This window comes from Ipomoea nil, unplaced genomic scaffold (assembly GCF_001879475.1).
Source record: "Ipomoea nil cultivar Tokyo-kokei standard unplaced genomic scaffold, Asagao_1.1 scaffold3087, whole genome shotgun sequence".
NCBI lineage: Eukaryota > Viridiplantae > Streptophyta > Magnoliopsida > Solanales > Convolvulaceae > Ipomoea > Ipomoea nil.
Genome location: NW_017619515.1, coordinates 2,969,147 through 2,994,440, shown reverse-complemented (window position 1 = coordinate 2,994,440; position 25,294 = coordinate 2,969,147). Strand labels below are relative to the sequence as shown.

Sequence of the window (25,294 nt, the reverse complement as noted above, 5' to 3'; positions counted from 1 at the left end):
TCATAATCAAGTTAATTCAACCACATAATAATTATAAAGTTATAAGTTTTTTTTTTTTTTTTATAAGTTGTCTTTAAACATTATTGTTTGTTCCGATCAGTTAAAATAACTTATGTTGGTTTACTTTTCTGTGATGACTAAATCACAAGGTGAATTTTATCCAAAATAAACAGATTGAAGATTTTTTTCTTCTCAAAAAGGTTAATCCCAAACCTCAAAGTTCCCTCACACTCCGACCCGACTGAACAGTTGGGAGGATGTAAATCATAGTGACTCAAGACTCAGAGGATGTAAATCATAGTGATTCAATGGCTCAGATGAAGTAAATCATAGTGACTCAATGACTCAACAGACAAGGTCAAATGTTGATGCGCATATAATTCACATATTTTCATTGTCGAGGTTAAATCTTGGTCTATTCTTTGAAATACTGCTTACTAAATCATTGAGCTAAACCCGTGCGGGTGAAAATATTTTTTGAAATCAAAGATTGATGGAGGGAGGTTGCCAAACCTTGTGAACAATTGTCAAGGTTGTGACAGATTCACACGTTGTCAAATGCGACATTTGTCCTACAAGCTTGGATAAGAAATAATGGCCACACTTGTTAACACGTAATACTATATTTATTATCTTTTTTTTTTTGGTATAGGCACGTGTCATCCGGTATTTTTAGCACATACTTTTGGTATAGGCACTTGTCATGGCCAATTCAACATTTTACTGCAAATGAAAGAAATCATTTTGAAATATTTTATTAAGTTTTCATAAATTTATGCAATAAATTAAGACACGTAATGAAAAATTAAAACGCTACCATACTTCTATCATTTTCCATTGCTAGGCAACATAATGTAGGTGGGCAATTTGTAAGAGGCAAATTATTGTGTAGACCATGGCCACACAGTGCGATATGAATCATAATAAAAAATACATTTTAATATATTAAAAATATATTATTTGTGTACTGAATGTAAATTATATAAAATAATAGGCACAAGTGTCAAATAAGCCTATCTACTACTGTGAAATGCTCCATTCCTACCACGAACTAAATTAAGTGTCAAATAGGTCAATCTATCAGCTACATTTGTTCAACTAGCTTTTTTTACAGGTTACCTATTTATTAATTATTTAAAAAAAATAAATTAATTAAAATAATTAATTTTTTTTTTTAAAAAAAAAGATAATATCAGCCACTGGCTGTCCGGCTGCCCATCGCAGACAGCCGTGGCACGACTGTCTGTGATGGGCAGCCACCGGCTGTTCGGCGACTGATATTATTTTTTTTTAATTATTTTATTTTATTTATTTTTTTAATAATTAAGAAATAGGTAACCGGTTGGTAACTTGTAAAAAAAGCTAATTGAACAAATTTAGCTGGTAGATGGGCCTATTTGACACTTAATTTAGTTTGTGGTGGGAATTGAACACTTCGCAGTAGTAGATGGACCTATTTGACACTTGTGCCAAAATAATATGTTTTTAATACTTAAATAATATATTTTTCTTAAATATAATGTACATTTTTAATATATTAAAAATATATTATTTGTATACTAAATATACATTATTTGATAATATGATTCACACAGCTATATAAATCATGATCCATACAATAATGATGGTTTGGGAATTGGGAGACCGTTGAAAGTTGAAACTATCCAGTTTTAGAAGGCATCACCACGTGGCTCTTATTCACAGCTAATTGAACATTCTGGATTTCTAGTTCTGCAAGTTTTCTTCGGTTTATTTATTTATTTTGGTTTTAGCTATTTGTTATGGAGTACACATTGAATTCAATAATACTATAAATTCTACACCAAAAAATTAAATAAATAAAATATTTAAGAGGCATTATTCACACTCGTATAATGTATGAAACAGACTCAAATTTGAGAATAAAGAATAAAATTCCAATTCGATTACACAAGTGTAGGCTTCCATTTCCTAATTTACCAAACATTTTTCTACAATCAACTAATGCTATCAAGTAATAAAATTCATTAACTCAATCAGCTAAAAACTATTTACCAAACACTCTTATACTCTTAATTTTTCCTTCTTTAGTTTTTCATTTCTCCGAACAAATAAAAAATTTCTCTGATTAATAAATACACCAAAAATTTCCCTTTGCAAGTATTTAATAGGCATAGGATAACATATAGGGAGTAATAAAATATAGATAATAATAATATAATAAGAATAAGAATATAAAGGGGAGATAACCTTGAAGTAGAAAGGGTAAAGAAGGGGTTAATGGCTTAATGCTAATCTGTTGAGAAATTACCATTTAAGAGGAAGTTGTGGACAAAAAAGGACAAGGGGTTGAAGATTCATGAAAAGTTGGAAGGAATAATAAGCCAGCAAGGAAAGTTCTGTAATAGGTGAAATCGTAAAAACACCAGCTTCATTTTCTCTTCTTTTATTTTTCCAGTGACTGCATTTGATAAACTTCAGTTATGTGTAATAATCCACAAACTATACAGAAGAGGTAAATCGTACAAAAAAAAAAAAAACTAAGTCGACAAGCTCAAACAAAAAGATGTTGACAAAAATCGAACTTGTGACCTTGTAGTCTGTATTTCCTCTTCCACTAGTACCACTTTGTCAAGATACTTTCTTGAGGAAATGATCATTGAATTTGACAATGATGATCATTATTGAATATTCACATGAATGTTATAATGATAAAAATCAATCAGGGACATACCTAACACCTTACAACAAAAGCCAGTGCAAGATACAAACAGACAGAGAACAAGAAGCAGCGTCAAAGTACATGTTTCATTCCAATGTAGGACCTGTGAATGAAAAGCAAACATGTTCATGTTTTTTGTATCAATTCCTCCACCAATATTCACAATCAAAGATACAAAAGATAGAAACAATGCACTATATCATATTTGATAACCTCGAGCAGAAATCTTTAGCCTACTAAGAATGGTATCAATCACATTTTATTTCAAATAGAGGGAAGGGATCGAGGAGATTGCAAATAAGATTGAAGCTCTTGGCAGAGTGTACATAATACGTCATAGAAAATAAAGACACAATATGTAACCAAAAAGTGAAAAGTTGACGAGGAAACTATACCAAAACTAAATATTAAAGTGTACAAGGAACTTCAATGCTTTCAAGAAAACTTATTACGAGACAAAAGAATGGGATTGTGAATTTACTTGTATTGTGGCCTTCACATCCTCCAACCTTTGCTTGCAATTAAGGATATGATGCAGTAGTATACTATTAGCCTCACTAAACTCTTGAACCTGGGGATAAACCGCCTTTCTATTGAATGGTACAAAAAAATGACTACATAAATAACAGTAATGTCCCTACTTAATGATCCAACTTGTTGAACCATCTTTGGCCAGAAGAGCACTCAAGTCTTGAACAAGTCTGATGAAACCTGTGTGAAGAAAACCTTATAAAAGAGTTGCACATATAGTAATAACTGCAAATCTGCAATACATGTTCAGAAGTTGAGCAAAATCTTTGTCTATTCATGTGAAATTGTCATTAAAAAAAAATATGTGGATCAGATATTTGAGACCAGGACATTAGTATTGCAAGGGGTACAAGTCTACAACTATGACTGTTGACCATTTCAATCAGAAGTTGGGGTGTGGACAATTTTCAATATTTTCTTGAAAAACTTGAAATTTCATGCTGGAAAAAAAAACCATGGCATGATAAAATCAGCATAATGTAGTCCATAGCTAACTGATATTGAAGTGTCATTCCGATGAAATTAATTGGGCAGAGCCAAACCTTCAATATATCTACAGGTTCAAAGTCTTAGCAACGTAAATACGACAAGGTAGAAAATAATACCTTGACATGGTGAGGCAATATTTTTATATCATAAGGCACATGAAGCCAAGCCTCAGGTAGATAGAACAAAAAGTTCTCTGGTTTACTGGTGTACACATCAGCATATTGATGGATGTGGTAAGCAAAGTCAGATTCTTGACCAGAATCAGTAAGGAATGTAGCTCCAAATGACCTATTAAACATTTCCTTCATCGCGTAACGTGCCTTCTGCCTCTCATCATTGAGCTCCCAAAGAAGGGATTTGTATGTTTCACTAATCTGACAGTTGACAACTTTAGCATGCAGCTTTCCAAGAAGTTCTTGGATTATATGAAACTTGGCCTGAAACAAAAGCAGGAGAGGGAAAACGAAACAACACTCCATTAATAATATTTAAGAATGAAATTTTTAATTTAGATAAATGTTCCTAATAGGTAGCAGTGTATAATCTGCCTGATGATGAGCCAGTTAATACCACATCCTTTGTAAAAACTAATGTTCATTATGTTGTTAATGTGGAAAGAAGTTGGAACACGTGGTATGAGAATATATCAACTACCAAAAGAGAGAGAGAGAGAGAGAAGTAAAATAACGGCAAAAGCCTTGTGAGTTTAGAACAATTAAAACAAATAAGGGATTCAACATCCAACATAGGAACTTCTAGCTGAAATTGAAAATGAAAGCAGAAAACATGCTTAGAAAGTTAAGAAGAAACCAGGTACCAAGTGCAATTTATTAAATGAAAGTTAACCAATTTAAGGCCCTGTTTGAAGCTCAAATGCTGTTTGTGGGGTTTTGGAGCTTCAGAAGCCCTGACTGCCATGGTTTTTGCTCCAGTAGATAAAGACATTATACCAAGTGCAATTCATAATGCCCCTATGGTACAAAAAGGATGCATCTAGAGTCTACAGAATAGTGTTTAACACATGTTTGTGTTGTTGCAAATAAAGCATCAAAAACTTGCAAGTGGGCTACCTGTTCGAACCTGTAACTATCATCGTTCTGAATACTGATCTCATTCTGAAACAAACAAACAAACAAACAAACAAAAGACAAGATATGAGGACTGAGGAGAAAATTATTGTTAAACCAAATAATTGGATGAACAAAAATTAATTTGGATCAACAAGAAGATGACAATAATCAATCAGAAGAAGCTGCTGTTTTCACATGAAGGTTCAGACTCTGCTTTCATTACATACTCTGGTTGTCAATACAAAGGAGTAGAATCTGGGATTTAGGAAATAACAAGAGGAAAAGAAAAAAAAACAAACAAACAAACAAAAAAAAAAAAAGAGAGATACAACCCAATTTCCACTCAGAAGTTAGGAGAAAGAAAGGGTTTCTCCAAAAAGTAAAAAAAATCAATTTCCACTCAGAAGTTAGGATATCGAGATAATTGAGGTAGGAACTTACATCCACATCGAAAGGCCATTAATTTCCAAAGCCAAGTATAAAGTACAGATAGGAGATTAGATTTCAAGCCTAAAATTTAACTGAAAGGGAAGAGATACAGCCCAACTCCTAGAAGCAAACTTAACACAATGGTAACTCACATAATAAACTTCACACCCATAACTTATCAAACCTCACTAAATGTACTTTTAAATTCTATTATTACTTAATATGTTCAAAGAAACTATAAGTTCTTCTTTCTCTTTTAGAGCTCTATGTCCAAAAACTCAATCCAAGAATATGGAAAATCATTTTTTGCAGGCACATCCTATTTATTATGAGATAAAGATGTTAATAATGTTATCATGAAAGTAGCAATTTCAGAAGTCCTCAAATTAATGAGGATAATAAAGAAAAAATGGATTACTTCCAGTTCATGGATGATAGCTGCAGTATGCCATCCAGCTTTTGAAGGCCCTCTCAGATCACTGAACAGGTGATCGCCAAAATATATAACCTAAAATTGTATGGGTAACAAATAGAAAAATGAGGATATTATATCATTGGAGACACCCTAGCAGATAAAATCCTATAAAGGTGTACAGAGTAGTGCATAACACAGAAAATACCTCTGGGCCTTTCCACTTTGTGATTTGCAAGAATGTTTTGAGGCATCCATGGTAATAAACTTTGTCAGGAAGAAAAGAATCAACTTTTGAGAATTGTAAGGTGTCCTTCTCAACATCATAACATCTATGGTAAAACCCCAAAAGAGAACAAGGGCATATATAACTCATACAGCCAACAGAAATGCATAACAAACACAAATCTGTAATTTAATTCTTGCATCACAGCATCACACTTTTGTAAACAATTATCATCATTTTTTATTTTTATTTAAAAAAAAAAAAAGTAATAGAGCAACAAACCGAAATGGATGTTCAGATGTGTAAAAATCTGGCTTTTTTGCTTTAGCAATCACAACATCAAAAAGTTCCCTCCAGGAGTCTTGCTGAGCTAAAGAATCCTAATAAGACGTGAAAAACAAAATTAATTTCAGCAATTTTATAGGTTTAACTGAAAGGAAATGTAGAAAGAAAAACATGACAAGAATAGGATAGGAGGAACATTTATGGTGATTCAAGATCACTGCTCTCATATACTGAAGAGACAAAATACTCAAATAACATAATTGGATATAGTTTATGTGTTGTATAGCTGTGACCATTAGATTTTTTACATTATTAATCTTTTGAAATCTAATTTTTAACCATAGTTACATTTTAGCTAAGCAAAGAAAAAAGCAGAAAAAGAACTCTGAGAATGAAAATACAGATACAATTTCATAAATTCATACTCTCTCTCAGTCAATCACATGTTTTACTTAACTAATGGCACAAACTGCAAGCACGTTCTTATAAACTGCTAATTCAGAAAACATGAAATGAGTATTACTTCGAGCATAAAACGCATTCCTCCGTCCACAAAAAAGAAGGGAGAGTTGGTTAACATGAAGAGTTTCTTCCCTTTGTCCTTTAGCTTCCTTAGAAAGCTTAGTAGCTGCCCCTGGAACACAGCATACAATATATGAAAAAGAAAGAGAGTCAAGAGACCCACAACACAAAAGACTGCAAGCAGCAATACATCTGCCTGACAAACTATGTAATTCACTTACATTCTTTACAAGATACTTCTGAGGATCAGAAAGAATTCCTTTATGAACCGAGTGACTTTTGTGAACATATTGTATAGCTCGATTAACATCTTCGTAAATATAACCAGCATCAAATTCCAATTTAGCATCAACAAAATGTTGCACAACATCAGCAATAAGGCATGCCTGCAGAGAAAAAGGTGAAATATGGGCACTTTTGAGAATAAGAAAATTCCTGAAAATGCATCACAATTTACCATTATATATGTGTGTGTAAAATCTATCATTCCAAGTGCCAACCTAATGCTAGTTCAATTAATCAAGCTACATTGGTTGGACCCTAACTCAGGCTTCAACCTAATTAATAAAATGTTGATGCCCCATCCTTATTAATACAAACCAATAAATATTTAAAGAAAAAAAAGAAAACACAGGTCCTACATGCAACACCTAATGTAAGTAATAGTTTAGAATTACTAAGAAACTAACCTCACTGAAACAGAAGAAATCCATCAAGCACACAAGTTTCCCTGCTTGATCACGGCCAATATGTCTGCTACCATATATCTCATCAATTTCTTCATGACTAAGCTGTAAAATAATATTAATTAAAAAAACTCTAAAGGAATATACAATGAAAACCAACTTATTTGACTTGACTTGTCACTTGAGTTTGAAGTTCACTTCTATTTTCTATTGAGTTAAATTGGCTGACAGAGAATGAGGCAATAATATCACTAAACTGACTAAAGCATTCACAGGAAATCAACCCAGCCAGATTTGTTATAAAATTCTTGAAAAATGACCACAAGGCATACATACAGATAAGATGGAGACTTCGTTTAGTTGTGTTGAGCACATGGAAGTGAAATAAGAGTTCACATACATTAAACTGCAGTGGTTTCTGACAACAATGATAAGAAACATAAACTAGCAACGTAATGGAGCTATGCAAATATTTCATTGTAGACTCAGAATCATTCTGACTATAGAGAAGAAATTCATGACTAACAACATAGCATAACATGGAAAAGGTTAGAATTGCATGCAGTATTTCTTGGCCAATATACAAGCAGTAATCACAAATTGTGTGTGTATACTATATACACACAAACACTTCTTGCTAATTTGACAAAGTTTCTAGATGAACACATATTGACCCTAATGTGCATGGATGCAATTGACCACATTTCAACAGTAGGATCATCCAAGAAAGTAGCAACAGTAATCATTCATCGAAGCAAATACAAAACACAAACAATTTTGTTCAAAAACCTAAATAGCTGTACCTTGCGCCTACCAAAGTAGCAACTGCCAGGCTCAATTGATCCAAAGAAGTCCAACTTCATGAGATACCCTTTTACTTTGTCATAGTATAACCCTCTAATAGGAAATGAAGGGTCATACTTGAATTCCATGCAGCTTTCAGGATATTTAAACTGAAGGAACCAGAATTCACAGGAAAACAACTCACTATTCAGCATTCCCCTTTCACCTAAAAACCATAATAAGAACCATTGGGGACAATGGAGTAAAGAAACTTAGTCCATGTTGAAACTGACCTCATTAACAAGATGCTGCTTTGCTAGATCATATATCAAGGTCTGCAAATTAGAGGAGTAATGTGCCAATGTATAATCATAATCAAATCCATACACTTCAATATTATCTAGCCGCAGGTTCTTATTCACATATATTCCTATATTTGCATCAAAACCAGCACCACGTCAGTTCAATTCTCAACCACAAACAGTTAAAATACACATGAAGTAAAAAAAGAAAAAGCAAAAAACCTTTGGGATTCGCTTTGGGCATATCTTTTAAAGCATCTGGTATTTTCAGAAACCTCTCTTTAGCAGCATTGAATTGCTCCCGAATTTCAGAAATTTCACTCTCAAAAGTAGGATCACTCTCATTAGCTAACTGCTTTTGTTGGTCTTCTATTTTCAACAGCCTCTGCTTTGAATATGCAATCGTGCTATACTTCCATGAACCGCTCCCTAAAAAATTCCAAAACCAAGGCATACATTCAACACTATTCACTTCCTCCACACATATCAGAACTAATAATACTCCTTGTCAATGGCCATACCTTGCTGAAATCCAGCACAATACAGACTCGTCCTCTGCAACAAAGAATACTGTTCAGTGTTCTCAAGTGGTCACGTCATATACAGACATAAACTACTTCTTATTCAAATCAGTCGACGGAGTATATAGCGTATATGCAAAAACAGCCACACATTCTACGAGCGAATATATGCGTATAAACCACTCTACAGACAAATGAACGGAGAGAGAAATGAGAGGAACGTACGTGAAGAGATGAGCGGAGATGGCGCAGGCTGCGACCGGAGGCCATGGCGGTCGACGAGAGGTGGATCTGATTGCGATTGCGTCGCCGGAATATCCAGAAATCAGAAGAAAATGAGGCGTGAAGGAGCGGCGGCCATAAGTGAACGTTCAAACCTTCAGGACAGGTGGTCCGGTCAGTACGTCAGTATTAATTCTTATTTGTGGAAAATATATAATCATTTCCTAATTGATAAAGATAAATCGCAAAATGTATTCTTATCTCATATTAGAAACTTTTTCAAAAATCTCATATTAGAAACTTCAACGTATTAGAATCAAACTGGCATTCCATATTTGAATACTCTGTTCAGGACATCCCCATATTAGAATCAAGAATCAACTATGTACAAGAGTCTATAAAGCAGATATAAATGCAAGGTCCTTTGTTCTAACCTTTTGGGGTAACCAAATAGTCCATTTTGAAAAGCCTTAAGAAGGAAAATATTTTATTTCATCGCTTTTTGGAACTTGAAAAACTTGAAAAGTCACAATTTCATACCCACAGATAGTCAGATACCCTATGGAGTTTTGTAGTCATCATTACTCAATAGCTGTAAAGTTTTTATTCTCTCACAAGAATTACGATTTTTTTTTAATATGATAGAAAGAAAACCTACAAAATACACATAAGAAGGAACCACATTAAGGAATTCGTATAAATTTGACTAAAAAAATTTCATAAAAATTAAATTTATGACTTTTAAATGCGGAAATCAAGTTTTACCCACTCAGCTACCCCTTGCAGGGTTGCAAGACACAAAAGTTACAATTTTTTGGTGACGAAAGAAACACACCCCTACTATTTAAGGATATGTACTAGGTAAATCATATTCATATGTAATAACCCACAAACCATACAAGAAAAGTAAACTGCACTAGACTTTGTGACAATTTCAACTAAGAGAGTGTTGACAAAAATTAAACTCGTGACATTTAAAGTAGAAGAATCATGCTTCATCAACCGGACCCGGGCACAAAAGTTGCAATATTATGACTATGGGGGTATTGGAATCAAAATAACTATCATTTGTCATTTTTTTGGCCTAATAACCTCCCCATACAAGTGTCTTTGCTGCTGTTCAAATTAGGTGTCTATTCAGATTCTTGCAATATCTAACGCTCTACAAGACTACAACTCCATAAAAACCACGCAGATACAGCTTCAGTTTCCAGCTTCGCGACTGAAAAAAAAAAAAACACAAGCATCAAAAGTGAAACCATGCAAGAGACGCATAATGACAGAACGTTTTCAACATAGATGGCCTTGAATGAAAGAAATCAAAACTGAACAAATGTCACATTCGGGGTGTATATCAACAGGAAACGGGACAGTGCATCAGATGATATATCATTCTTGCAACAGGAAAGACATGAAATGAGAAGCATTGATGATTCTTTTTACCTTGGGTCAGAAAGGACTAGTCTATGAAGAATAGCTGCCATGAATCCAATACATTTGAAAAACTTATGCCTTAGTTGTGTTTGTTCGTCTTGATATAATCTCTGATGCCCAAGCTTTGCCCACATCTGTTTGAAACTTCCCTGCAGAAAGAAGCACGAGTTAAAACCTTTATCTCTCAGAAACATGGTGAGAAGGGAAAACAGAAGCAAGTACATTGAGAAGACATTCTACATAAATCAAATAAGCCTTAAATCGTACCTAGTTGGTATAAGTTTAAGGCATCCAAACAGGAAAATTACAATTTACAAAGCAGATTAACAACAGGATATGAAATTATGCAATTTATTTTTCTTTTAATTTTTTTTTCAAACTTTTTCCAGCTTATTCATTTCTTGTAAAAAGAAAAATTAAATAGTAAATTGAAGTTATGAATCATGAATCAACTTAAGCTGATTTTGGAGCAATGTATATGCAAAGTTAATGAAAGGTTAAATTTAAGGTGTCATCTCTTCTTTCATATTTGTGTTTCGAAAATACAAGGATATTTATTTGGTATTCCAGTTAGATTGTTTTAAACGACTCCATTAAACAGTTCTCTAGTTTCTACTTCCTTTTTCTCGCCTTTTCTTTCTTTCTGTTTTGTCTATGCAAACACATCAGTTTTAATGTCACCACATCGCCACTTCTCCCAACCAATATACCCATTTTGCATAATTCTGTCATCATCTCACAAATTCGCACATTCCTTAGTTTGATGGCTACCATCAAAGGTACGAACTTCTACTTTAGGAAAGCCTCCCTAGTGAGGAAAGCTTTTCCATCTTAGTTCTCGTACTATATCTTTGCATGATGCATCACAATTTATATAACATTAGTATTTCTCAAGCAACTTTTACATCAATTTTCAGCTGATTGAAGAGAACAAAGATTAATGTAATTGCTAATTACATAATTACTTGACAAGTTATTTATATCTTTAGAGCATAATAGATACACTGTAAGACAGGGGAAAGAACAAATAAGGTGGAAAGTCTAAACATAGTAACTGCATAATAAGATGCTTAGATAGTTAGATATGAACCTGCTGTTGACTGGAAAAACTCATCCAAATCCTTTCCCTGCTCTGCACAACCACAAAATGTGACATTAGTGTGAGTGTTGAGTGCTCACAGCTCTGTTCTCATATTAAAGAATTCAACAAATCACTACATAATCAAATACATCATGTTTCAAGTGTTATCTGGAGAAATATTTATTACTCCTATCAAATTCTTCTAATTAGAATTTTATTAGAGATAAAAAGAAAACATCCAGAGTATTGCTCTGGGCCATACAGTAGTTATAAATATAATGGCTCTCTTCCAAAGGTCTTACTGTAAACTTGCATTTCTATCTTAGACGAAGCAGGTGTTTTTTCCTACTTACCAGAGGGGGGAAAATCAAGCATTTTCTTTGTATGTCATAACTAATTTTGTTTACAAGAATTACTTTGATTTGTAATAATGAATGGAAAATGCATTAGTTAGTAAGTTAGTTAATTCATCACCACAGGAAGATGGAGTAGATTTTGCTAGAAAACCAAGAGATTGAGCAGATTCTGTTATTATCTCATGCTAGCATCGTGGACTTAGTTGAGTCTTAATTTCAATATCAATGCATCTTGGAATACCAAGAGACCCCTTCGTTATCCATCATGTCTTGCTATGCATAAGGTTTACATGAATGACAAGAAAAAATAAAGCTAAACTGGCAATTGAGTGCCAGATAAAAATCAAAGTGCCAAGTGCTGTTAAAGTAACAAAGAGATTTACAACAGGCCTATCAGAACTCAGAAGCATAAGTAAATTGGAACCTATACATGAAATGAATTCACTTGAACATGTTAAAGACCCCTAATACGGGACAAGCCAAGAAGAAGTACAAATTTCATCCCAGCATAGTATTCCATCAAAGGAAAGAAACATGTCCACTCTGGTGTGTGCTAGCATACACCTAGAAATTACTCTGTACAATAAATTTACATTACATGGAACTTGGAAGAAACAGAAAACATACCTTTTTCATATTCCAAAGCCTGAAGTATCATCTCAATCTGGAAGAAAACAGATGGCATGATCATTTTTTGATGTAGACCAAAAGTGCTCGGCACCACAACACAAGTTCATCGGCAATTCAACTTCAAATCATTTAGAAACGAATTCACCAAAACTAGGGCCCCTGGATTTTATCATTGATTTCAAACATATTGACCATTATTATGTTAACCAATATCTATCCTCCTAAGTCCTAGGAATTCGTTTTGGCTATGCTTGATTTCATACATATGTTGCTTCTTCATTGATGACGACACAGCTTTTGTCCAAATACCAGTTTTAAAGTTTCATTACAGTAAAAGAAAGCTTGACACAATGCATCAAAATTTATTTGTTTGAATCTTAGTACTAATGCTCTGGATACCTTGTCAAAATCTTTAACAACTTTAGCTTCTAATGAAGAACATTCTTCATATTCCAACCACAAATCCTTGATCTCCTTGGCTGCAATTGTCAACATCAAATCATCAGCTGGCAAACAAATTCATAACTCCTCAGTTAGCTTAAAACCTCAATATATGAAGGCAGGCAGTGAAAAGTGGTACCCCGGGGCCCTCCACCTAGTAGTTTGCACATGTCCTCTATTGCTTCTCTCTCCCGACGACTCTTTTCAGCTTTTGAAATCCCATCAGAAGGAGTAATATCTCCAACAATTGCTGTTTATCATACATGTGCTAATATTTGTGAGAAAGTAAAGTGAAACAAAGGGATAAGTAGAAGTAAAGCAAAATCACATTATAAATAACATCAAACAATACCCAAAAGGAGAAAAATCATACCACTCTTACATCTAATCTTTTAAATTGGTTTTAGAAATGAATTCCTACACAATGCATTTAGAAAATTTCTAAAACTACTTTTTTCTGATTGGTATTCAATTATCCAAGAACAATGATATTTTTGTCGCTAGGCAGGAGTCTAAGAAGAACTATTTTTTGTGTGCCAAATTTGGGGAGGTTTATGGCTATTGACTGCTTCCTTCTACTTGACTACATGATAACATTTTATATGCAAACATTTTTGAACATTCAATATGTTTCTGATAAGTACTCTGTAATATAATAAGTAAAACAACAGTATCTTATTGCATCCCTAGGCTCTGTTAAATAGCTGCACGGCTGTCTGCTGTGTGTAGCCATGACTCAATGACAGAGGAGCAAGGAAAATTTTCTACACGCATCGATTTACATACATCATTCTTTAAATGTTACTCCATAGTATATTAAAATAGACAAAATGGCTCGCAAGAAGCATTCTCACCTTCAGCAATATCATGCACTATTGCCATTTTTACACACCTGAATTTGAAGCTTACATTAAAATGGTCAATTTATAAAATATAGAGAGACTCAAAAGATCAAAAGAAATGATACACGGCTCACTTGTCACGATCCACACCAGGAATATCAGCTGAAATAAGAGCCATCACTCCCATTCGGTACATGTGATCAGCTATCGATTCAGGACCCTGCACATCCCTAAGTACCCAACCAGCCCTCTTCGTGGTCTAGTAAGAACACCACATCATTCAATTTAGCTCACTCCAGTTTATTTAAAGTAACAATGTTCATAAACCAAGAACTTGATCACATTGATTCATTTCTAAAGCATACAACACAAACATATCTAAGGAGAGACTGAAAATTCAAAATTCAGCAAACAAAAACTTAAACACGATCCATTAAATTTATGAATAAAAGCAAACCACATAGAAATGCTATTCAGTTCGGTGAAGTGCAGATACAACGAAAATTCAAAATAAATAAATATACACGATCATTAAATTTATGAATAAAAGTAAACCGCATAAAAACTGCGATTCACTATTCAGTTCGGTGAAGTGTAGATTCAACGAAAACTCAAATTTCAGCAAGCAAAAGTTTAAACGCGATCATTGAATTTATGAATAAGAAAGTAGACCACATAAAAACTGTGATTCAGTCAGTTCAACAGCTCAAGTGTAGTGTTACTTCGGTGTACAGTGTGCAGCAACAGTTGTACGTTGCCTTGGGATCGGAATCATCCTATCTAAAGTCCTACTGATGTCTATTAGTTCACCATATGCACACAAATGCATCCATATCACAGAACTTTTGTGTACGGTGTATACCTTGAGGCGGCGGCAAAGCGTGAGAAAATCGATGGCGGAGGAAGGAGAGGGAGAAGATGAGGAGGAGGCGGCGGCAGCTTCCGTCGACATTCTGGGAACTCTAGGCTGCGGCGACGGCGGAGGCGGAGAAGAAGGAGAGAAAGGTTTGAATCTGATGAGAGTAGAAGTAGCAGTGAGGGAGGAGGGTAGGAAACGAGCAGCTAAGGTTGATTTGCAGAGTAAATGGCTCATTTTTTTGGGTGCTTGGGCTCGAGAGTTAATTTTGGTTGGACTTGGCGACTTGGATAGTTGCATTACATGAGGAGCATTTGGGGTAGGAAAATAATGGGGCTAAAAAGTAAAAACGCTAGAAGGAGGGCTCGAACCTTCGACCTTGTGGTTAACAGCCACACGCTCTAACCAACTGAGCTATTCCAGCTTTTGATTATAAAAAGACAAGATAAATTTTTATTCAGACTCATTTGTTGACTATGTCAAGCAAAAAACGCTAGAAGGAGGGCTTGAACCTCCGACCTTGTGGTTAACAGCCACACGCTCTAACCAACTGAGCTATTCCAGCATTTGATTATAAAAAGCAAGTTTTAGATTTTATAACTTATTTGATGACTATGTCATATAATTGGTATCTGACCCTCTCGAATCTTGATAGGATATGGGGTTCGAGTGGTTTATAGGCAGTTTATGAAATATTTGGATATACACCCTAATTGAATAATAATATCGGTAGTTAGTAAAGACGACATCTCAAATCGAATTTAAGTTAGCTATTTATTTAAAGCGGTATTGGTGTGTCTTTGTGGACAAGTTCTTCCTGATTTTTTTATTGGTACTGGTTCGTAGCACATTTTTTTATGGTTAAAGTTATCCCTCTTGGAAATTACTATGGTATTTTTAGCGTGATTTCTGGATTGCTGAAATGTTTTGCACTTTTGCATATGCAATTGGTGACCTTTTGCCTGGTTTGATCTTGTGCACCCCCCAAACCCCAACTCTCTCTCTTCTTGGTTGTCTTTGTACTTATCGAGGATGATTGTGGTAAATGGTGTGATGAGTTAATGCTTACATATTCAAGTTGTTTGGTATTACTTGAAATTTCATATAAACCAAATACTTGAAATAGATTTTCAAAAATTCCAACTGCTGAAAAAACTAAACACATTCAAAACGAAATACAAGTTTAAAACTTTTAACAATATAAAATAAAATTAACAAACTTCGATTATCATTCCAAATAGGTGGTCATATGTTTGAACTCCGACAGAGGGAGTTTAGATTCTTTGTACTGAATATGTTTGAGAGAGTATATTATAAAACATATACTACTTTAATTTCTAAATAATCATGAGTATTTTAACAATGAAGTAATTAGCATTTGTTATATAAGTAATGATGGTCATATCATCAACAACAAGAAATTTTGGTTCAAAAGTCTTCACTTTAGGGCGTTTAGTTCACGAAATGTGAAATTACATTAGGTAATAGAGTCATGGTGTATTTACATACATTTATCTTTGATCTACATGAAACTCTTAACTAGGTAATAGACTACCAGAATGTATACTTTAAGTGACTCTAGATGGCAAAGAACTATAATGAGGTAAACTAATATAAATTGTCCATAATTGACTGGTTCAAACCTAGAAAGTCATTAAACAACTACCACATTGAGTCGAATTTGAAATATTGTAGTTACCAAGTTAAATGTTGGTATAACTTTTCTAAGCTAATAAGTAATAATGATATAAAAAAATACATGTATTGCGTGTTTGGTGGCCTGCGTGCCATTTATTAGTTTTTTGGGCATGTGTGCCTCCTTTTTGTTTGTTTGCCTTGTGATGAATGTTGGGAAGTTGTTGTTGTGTATTTCTGTCCTTGTGAGATAGCCCTGCAGTAGGTTATGCTGACGGATATCTTACAAAATGGGCTAGCATTCTTGGAGGTTTGTGGCCAGCCAATAGATTTAGTTTGACGAGACGTGGGCGTGAAGCGTTGCGGCCATGTTGGCACTGTTGCATCGTTGCATTGTGGCGCAGAGTTGCAGCATTGCAACTTTGTGATGGTGCGGTATGGTGGCGCACTAGTACATGGTAGCACACACGTGCAGCTATTCTCCTAGAAACAGCCGTTATGCTGCTGGTTTTTGCGAAAATTGGTGCGACGCCAATAGGGGGATTCTGCGCCTCCATTTCAGCACCCCTATTATTTATTTATTTTTCTTCATTTACTATTCCTTTGATCTGGCTTATTAGTTGGGCTTGGATCTATTATTTTATTCTTTCATTCTTTAGGCCTGGCCTGTTAGGGCTTGAGTCCATTCTTTATTTTAGTTTCTTTATATTAGTATAGGCCCAAACTCAAGGGCTGAGTATGTGTTATGGTCACTTTTGGATCATCAGTTGTAAGACATTTTTATTCCTTTGCTTAATAAAGTTTTGTTTAAAAAAAAAAAAAAATAATAACCATGCAAAAGAGGGTTGCAACTATAAATCATGATTATTTTGAAGGTAGTATATTATTTGAAATATACTTTTTTTTTTTTGAAATCTGAGGGTGTGCTCTACCTATCAATTTTTTTTTTTTTTTTTTTTGAAATACTCATGATTATTTTGAAGGTAATATATGTTCTATACTTTCTCAAATATTTTCAGCCCAAAGAATCTAAGCCCTCATCACCGGATTCGAACCTATAACCATTCATTTTGAATGATAACTGGGATGTCATCACAATACATGGTAGTTGGAACCTATATATCAACTTATTTAGTATTAATTACTTGAACTATATATTTCGATAATTACTATACCAATTTTTAGTTAGAACTAAACATTATATTTTTGTTCTTTAATTTGGTCATTACAATAATCTATATAATGACTAACTGGCATTTTAGTTCATGCAGTGAAGAAAGATACTACAATGGATTGATATGAGGACATATGATGATATTGAAACATAACTTTTCAATATATATATTTTTATGGACAAAGAGAAGGAACCAGACAACATTACAACACCACTACAGACCCGACCACAGATCAGACTCGAGAATAATAAGATAATTCAAACTATAAACACACATATATATAGGACATCATATGATAATATTATTAATACAACTATTTTATTTCTTTATTTATTTTATTCCAATCTAGTAGTGTGTTAATAACGTAACATGAAGTGGCAAGCCCAAGCTTTTAGTGCCTGCCGCTACCTCCACCGTAGCCACTTCCCTGGCCACCTCCGTAGCCGCCCGATCCGGATCTTGATCCGGCATACGACCCGGCAGAGGATCCGGCTTCGGATCCAGCCCCACCACCACCACCAGAGCTAGAACTCGAACTTGAACTCGAGCTCGAGCTTGAACTACTGGAGCCACCGCCTGAACCCGAACCTGCTCCTGCCCCTGACCCACTACCGCTACCACCTAATCCAATACCAATGCCCGCACCAATACCGATGCCAATACCACCCAGGTCCAACCCTAACCCCTCCGTCCTTACTTGGGCCGCCTTTTCGGCCTTGATGTCCCGACTCTGGGACACCACAAACACACTAGAAAATACAAGCAAAGCAACTAGAGCTGACGCCGCGAATTTAGCCATGCTAGGAAGCTCACCAAGAGTGGCAAATCCTAGGTTGTGTGACAAGGTTTCTTGTTTAGCTTCTATGGTGATAGTTGAGGGTTTTTGTGTATGGGTGGTGACAACATATGGGGAAATCTAGTGGTATTTATAGGTGAGAAATCATAGGCTTTTGGCATGTAAAATTAAAGATTTGCCCAAAGTAGAGAAGGTGGTGGTGGACGGCTGCTTTAATTAATATGGACATTAAACTAATAGTATAGTTTTTGGAAAATTATATTTTAAATAACTCTACGATATCTTTTCTTTCTAAAAACAACAAAAAGAGTAATAATCTGTTTGGTTCGCAAGAAATGTTACAAAATCCTTTCTATAATATATAATTTGTTAAAAATGTGAATTCTTATGTTTGGTCGGTGTCAGAGTTTTTTTTCATTGGAGTTTGAATTTATAGAATATATACTAGGAAAAAAAAAATCTTTCGATACCATAGGTATTTCAATTTTGTAGTTTTTTTTAAAAAATTTCTTTAAATTTCACTCCAACTAAATAATGAAATATAACTTGAGGTGTGGTTGAGTGGAAGAGACTCATTTATCCTTAACCAAATGTTAAGGGTTCAGTTCTTGGCTTTGGGTATGGAGCAGTCTTAAATCTACAAGTCGACTGGCACATCCAAAAGAGATGTCTATAATTCAGCGAGGCTTCGACGGTAAAATAACGAAATATGGAATCTTTCTTTATTTCTTTTTCATGAATTTCCATTTATTATATATTTATCTTAGTGAGCCAAATGGGATCTAGATATATTTTGGTCATATCATCAATTGATTTATTTTTTTTTAATAAAAAAATAGTATATGATAAAAATGACACATATTTCTTATTTTGACGAAAAAGACATTGTAGTATAATGTATAAATATTGTAAATGGCCTATTATATTTATATTTGTTTGGGTCAATTGAAATTTATTGAATAAACAACATTTACCCAAAAAAAAAAAAATCTGAAATTTATTGAAAAGAGATTTTTATTTGTTTCCAAAACTTTTTTTTTTTAATATTTAGTTCACTTTAAACTTAGGGTGTGTTTGGAAAGCAGGAAAATGACTTCTGAAAAATGAGTCATTTTCTAGAAGATATTTTTTTCCCGTGTTTGATTGCATTCCAAAAAACTGTCTTGGTGTGTTTGGTTTATTTTCTGAAAAATGAACATAATTATTGTTAATTTTAAATATTTAAAATATACAATGATGGTGGTGGTGGTGGTGGTGGTTGGGGGTGGTTGTGGCGGCGGTGAATGATTGGCTGCTCCACCGTTGCAAACAGAATTTTTCAGAAAATTCCCTATATTTTTCATTGACCACACCCCTATTTTCCATTGACTTCTATTTTTCCCCTCTAGACAAACACTGAAAATCCAGAAAATAATTTACAGAACTCATTTTCCGGTTTCCAAATGCACCCTTAGTAAATAAATTTCAATAGTTTATGGATTAAACAAACAAACATTAAGTTACTATCACTTAAGAGATGTAACAACGGGTTCAACCGATTAAACATTGCTTTTATGTAATAACTCGCAAATTACAAAAGAGGTAAACCGTACTAAGAAGACCTTATGCGACGAACTCCATCAAAAAAATATTAACAATAATTTGAACTGTGACATTTATGTACTATAGATAAACAAATTTTTTTATCAGTCAAAATAAAATAAACGTGGTTGGTATTATATATGTTTGGTGAGAAGAAGATTGGGACAAAGTTTGTGGTGGAGAAAGATAAGGGCCGCATGCAGTGGGAAAAAGGCTGTTGGAGTATCGGTCATGTGGAAGCCAAATGCTATGATGAAAATAGTGTGTCCACCCATCATTCCACTAACAAAGTGGATGGGCTATTTCGTGCATTCACATATACATCCAACCTAAACATAGCTTAAAATTTTTATTCATTTTTTAATAACTCAAATCGCGGAATTATATTCTGGACTACTTCATGAACTAAGTCTACGGGTCCATGAGAAAGTAAATGGCAAATTATATCATGCACCGCGCGTCAGACACTTTTCTAAACCGACACTGTCAAAACGACGTCGTTTTATTTAATGAAAAGAAACAGAATTTTCGCAAAAAATAACTCTGTTCTTTAGTTTTATTTTGTATACACTGCAGTTTCAGTTCAACACAACTACAGTTTCATTTCGATATAACTACAGTTTCATTCAATATTTATACACTCAAATATGTGAAAATGTTATTTAATTTTATTTTATATACACTATAATTTCATTAAAACACAACTACATGATCATTTCAATATAATTACAGCTCCATTGTACAATATACACTCAAATATGTGAAATGTTATTCACTTTAATTTTATATATACTGTAGTTTCATTTCACCACAACTACAGTATCATTTTGATATAACTGTAGTTTCATTTGATAATATAAAAATAATACGCGAGACAATGTCGGTTCAGACACACTGTACTGTCTAACGCGCGGTGCATGATATAACAACCGAAAGTAAATCGAGTCAATCTAACTTCAAGACTCAACTTCAACTCAAACAATACACTTATGCACACAAGGAGGCTAACGCTAATCCTAACTCAAATTAAATTCACACTCTCAATGTTCGTGGCATGAATCAAAATCCCACTAACTGAAAGCAAGTCTTAAGTGACACTTCAATTCACATTAGCCCCTGATTCATATTTTGTCATGGCACAAATAATTAACCTAAGTTTGAAATGTTCATACAATATAATGCATTATTGCATGATCGCAGATCAGAGTATTATTGTAGGTATCAGTTGAAACGAACTTGGGTACTAATTAGAGTTAAGCATGTGTAAAAGGAGCCGATCGAATAGAGTTGTAGATAGGTAGCTACACTGTTGCAAAAATCGTGCCGTCTAACCGCGGTAAGGAAGGCCGGAACCGGCCTCCTCCGTGGCCGGGCGGATAGGTGATGCTATCTAGCACAGCCGGCTGAATCGTTTTTTTTTTTGTTTTTTTTTTTTTTTTGGCAAGGCATAACTTTTGACTCGGTTATTCGTTTTAGACAATTTTTTTTTTGAAATCGCATATTTTTTCGAGATCTATCCAATACAAACAGTCGTAGGTAGTTTGTCCCTCCGATTTCTCAAAAAAAAATGCTTCTTTTGCTCTTAATTTTAATTGTTTATGTATTTAGATGGTTTCAACAATATTTTGAATAATTTTACAACCACTTACGCAAATAGTTTGTAAAAAAAAACTTGAGGAACCTTATGTTTTATTAGTGAATTTTTAAAAAAATCGGACGCCTAAGCGTTGAAAAATCAGCGTCTAACGTATTTTGCAACATATAGCTAGATAGGAGAGATTTTTTTTTTTTTTTTTTTTTTTGGCATGTTACGGAGCCCAAATGATTCAGTATTCTCCGTATTTCTCAATATATACCTAATAATGAACTATTAACATGAAGCTTAACATAATATCTAATTTGGCAATAACAATGTGAAATAATTAAGGCTTGAAGGGTGGTATTTGTCTTCATGCTACAATGGTGGACCAAATCAACTAATGACTTATGGTTGAAGATAAAATGGGAATAAGCAATGTTTTCCCCATAATAATATAATAATAGAACATTCAAAAAAAAAAAAATTACTTACTACTAAAAATAAAAATGAACAATGTCATTTTTGTAAATAAAATGATCGTTATTTAAAAATATCAATATCCCTTTCTATTTATTATAATAGGCATGATTCATTTTCAATATTATACAGTTTATTTATTGATTACTCTCTATAATTTAATTACCATATATATATATATATATATATATATATATATATATATATCTAATAAGAGACTATTTAATTAATCCATTGTAAAGGTTTTTTTTTTTTTTTTTTTTTTTTTTTTTTTTTTTTTTTTTTTTTGGTGTATCTAGGGTTTTGCCTATCGTCAAATACAATAACTAATCCCCTTACTGAATTGTAGACGCGCACTTCTATTGAGTAAGACAGCGGGCTTGGAGATTTAAGTTGTAAAATTTTCTAATTAATACAAAAAATAAACATGGCCAAACAATTAATTAACTATACATACATATATAGTGGGAAGTGTGAACATGCATCGTCTTTATTAGTTTGACATTAGTAATTAATTATTATCTTATTATATACATACATCAGCGTGTGTTTTGTCAAAATAATATGGAATGATGATTAAGAAGACACAAATGAAGGTGGAAAAACTATTGAAATACAATAATTAAGCTAAGGCTTTAGAAGCAAAGTGTGAATACAATTAAATATGCCGTTGGTATGTGCATAATAATGTATAAGTTGTAGTGCTCTAGGTATTATAGTCACATAATGCATAAAGTCAAAAAGGATTGTTTGATCATTGGCCTTGCATGGAATTCAAGATAAACATGAATTTAAGATTATTGGTAAAATAATATAAAAATAAGAAATTGGCATTATATTGACATGCTACGCCTACTCATCATATATATAATGTGATATTGATTTTGCTCCACTTTCTTTGACCCAAACGAATGATGATAGCCAATGGAATGTAAACGTGTAGTTTATAAGAGTTTGTTTCACTTCTTATCTCTTTATTATAACTTATAAGAGTTAATTCCATTTTTAGTCCTATTGTTATGGGGTCATTCTAATTGCAGTCCACCATTATCTTTGGTAGGGAGTATTCCGACCGACGTAGCTTCACCACGACCGAGGAGTCTTTGTCTCTTTCTCCTTGTCTTTGCAGGTAACAGGTCGGGCTCCTTGAGAAGAACCCGGTCGGGAACCGACCGGGAGTCGCCCGAGCGAGGCTGTCAACCCCGAGCGGTAGTCCTTCGGCGAGAGAGCTGACTAAAGACACGTGGCGGCTCTTTACGTCGACAGGCAGGGCACCCAGGAGGAAGGCACGTGGTGGCTACGTGGAAGACATGCCGAGCAGCGGGGATCTTGTCTCCGGCACAGCGGCTATAAATGCCCACAGTAGCTACAGTGTAGGGGACTTTTGGACGATCGATAGGTTGTTATTAGAGAATCCCGACCGCACTCAATCGGTACTCAGAGCAACCAAGTAGATTGTGCTTAGGAACTCTACCTTGATCAATAAAGACTTTACCTGCTTTACTTGGTCTTGTGTTATTTATATTGCTTACGTAGAATTAGCAGTATCATTTTGGCGCCGTCTGTGGGGATCCGTGCAACAAGCCAACGTCTTGACGAGCACCCGATCACCATACCAGCATGTATCCGTGGGCACACAACAACTTCGCCGACGACCAGGCGGATGCAGCGAGCTCCTCCGACCACTACGCTACCCAACAGCAGGGTCAGACGATGGACCTCAACCTCAACCTTTCACCACCGCACCTTTCAAATGCTTACCCGGCCGCCCAACAGCCGGTCAACTACATCCAACCGGGATACCCACCACCCGGTCTGCCATACCAGCAGCAGCCGATGATGTATCCCGCCCAGTACCCGTACCCGGTCCCACCTCCACCATACGGGTATTGGCCAGGCCAACCGATGTGCTACCCTTCCCCGGCCGGTTATCCACCATATACGCCTGCCTATATAGCTCCAGCCGCCGCCCCTCCAGTACAACCAATCGCACAGGTAGAGCCGCAGCGTCAGTCCACTTCCCGGGCTCGACGCTCGGCTCATTCGCGGTTGGGGTCGGGGGGTGCCGATGCGATGGAGGCACCAGCTCAGGCCGTTCAAGCGGAGGACCCCGAGGAGGTTGCCCGTGCGGTAGCCTTCGATCGTCTCCGACCAGAGATGCGCCAGCGTCTGGGACCCCAGGACCCGAATCCCAGGCAAGAGGACGTACAAATGCAGGAAGCTAGCCACGAGGCTTCGTCCGGGTACAGCGGGTCGAGATCACATCGACGTCGACGCGCTCGGGATACAGCCCAAGCCGCCCAGAACGCCGAGCTCAACGAAACCCGAGGATTGCTCTACAACCTCTAGGCTGAAGTTGCGCAGCTCAGGAGTGCGTATCCTACAGCACCCCCGACCGACCGATCGACCCTCCACCAGACGCCTTTCACAGCAGCGGTAATGGCTCAGCCTTACCCGCTCGACTTAAAGGTCTCGGGAGAGAAGAGTTACGACGGTCGAACAGATCCGGAGGCCCACGTCAACGATTTTTTCAGCAACATGATGCTGAAGGGCATTTCGGACGCCGTGATGTGCAGGGCTTTTTATTCGACCCTGACCGGTCGGGCAGCGGAGTGGTTTCGAACCCTGCCACCCGGGTCGATCGACAAGTTTGAGACCCTGGCGATCAAGTTTGTACGGAAGTTTATTACTTCCAAAGTGGTGAGGAAGTCTTACATGTACCTCGAGAAGGCCAAGCAGTTGGAAGGGGAAAGCTTGACCGACTTCCTTATCAAGTGGAAAGCGGCGGTCGGAGAGGTCGAACCCATGGATGATGCGACCGCCACCCACATGCTCCATATCTCCCTTCGGGCGGGGCATCTATACTAGGATTTCATCCTCCACCCCCCGACCACGTATGAGGAGGCCCTCCGAAGGGTCACGGATTACGCCAATGCTGGTGAGGCGAATGCCGTGAAACGTTCACAAGAGGTCGGGTCTTCGTCCCGTAAACCGGCCGGCCGGGCGGAACATCGATCGGCAGACGATCATCCCCGATCCCGCACCAGGCCTGGTGAGTTTACGGCCTTAAACCGATCTGCAGCGGAGGCCATGCAATATGCCCAGTCCTGCAACCTCATCAAACTCCCCCATCCCGATCGAGACGGCCCTGATAAGAGTAAGCATTGTGCTTACCATCGATGCGCCGGGCATGACACCGAGGAGTGTACCCACTTGCGCCAGTTGCTGGAAG

General features: G+C 35.8%; 3 protein-coding genes and 2 non-coding genes across 9 annotated transcripts; all 5 read right to left on the bottom strand.

The window, feature by feature from the left end:
* Window positions 1-2,548: 2,548 nt before the first annotated feature.
* On the bottom strand, window positions 2,549-9,392 carry LOC109166152 (5'-nucleotidase domain-containing protein DDB_G0275467). Of its 5 annotated transcripts, none has more exons than XM_019315035.1 (15): window positions 9,183-9,392; window positions 8,958-9,006; window positions 8,659-8,874; window positions 8,428-8,564; window positions 8,155-8,304; window positions 7,355-7,456; window positions 6,887-7,051; window positions 6,667-6,777; window positions 6,141-6,238; window positions 5,841-5,964; window positions 5,639-5,728; window positions 4,792-4,836; window positions 3,838-4,158; window positions 3,183-3,412; window positions 2,549-2,804 (listed from the first exon to the last, which is right to left on the bottom strand). In XM_019315035.1, exons 1-14 carry the CDS (start codon window positions 9,225-9,227, stop codon window positions 3,386-3,388), a joined length of 1,680 nt encoding a protein of 559 aa, XP_019170580.1. In that variant the 5' UTR covers window positions 9,228-9,392; the 3' UTR covers window positions 2,549-2,804; window positions 3,183-3,385. The 5 variants fall into 5 exon arrangements, with proteins under 5 accessions (XP_019170580.1, XP_019170583.1, XP_019170584.1 ...); XM_019315038.1 differs by having other exon boundaries at window positions 8,659-8,865; window positions 9,183-9,391; XM_019315039.1 differs by having other exon boundaries at window positions 8,958-8,991; window positions 9,183-9,391.
* A 736-nt stretch (window positions 9,393-10,128) lies between these two features.
* LOC109166162 (HD domain-containing protein 2) lies at window positions 10,129-15,111 on the bottom strand. Its single transcript, XM_019315056.1, has 9 exons — window positions 14,826-15,111; window positions 14,098-14,222; window positions 13,976-14,013; window positions 13,261-13,371; window positions 13,080-13,159; window positions 12,678-12,714; window positions 11,704-11,745; window positions 10,623-10,762; window positions 10,129-10,401 (listed from the first exon to the last, which is right to left on the bottom strand). Exons 1-8 carry the CDS (start codon window positions 15,054-15,056, stop codon window positions 10,686-10,688), a joined length of 741 nt encoding a protein of 246 aa, XP_019170601.1. The 5' UTR covers window positions 15,057-15,111; the 3' UTR covers window positions 10,129-10,401; window positions 10,623-10,685.
* Window positions 15,112-15,169: 58 nt separating this feature from the next.
* Window positions 15,170-15,243, bottom strand: TRNAN-GUU. Its single transcript has one exon. It is a non-coding gene; the product is annotated as a tRNA-Asn (tRNA).
* A 67-nt stretch (window positions 15,244-15,310) lies between these two features.
* On the bottom strand, window positions 15,311-15,384 carry TRNAN-GUU. Its single transcript has one exon. It is a non-coding gene; the product is annotated as a tRNA-Asn (tRNA).
* A 2,636-nt stretch (window positions 15,385-18,020) lies between these two features.
* LOC109166140 (keratin, type I cytoskeletal 9-like) lies at window positions 18,021-18,428 on the bottom strand. The gene has a single exon (XM_019315025.1). The coding sequence runs from the start codon at window positions 18,426-18,428 to the stop codon at window positions 18,021-18,023; it is 408 nt and encodes a 135-aa protein (XP_019170570.1).
* Window positions 18,429-25,294: the final 6,866 nt, after the last annotated feature.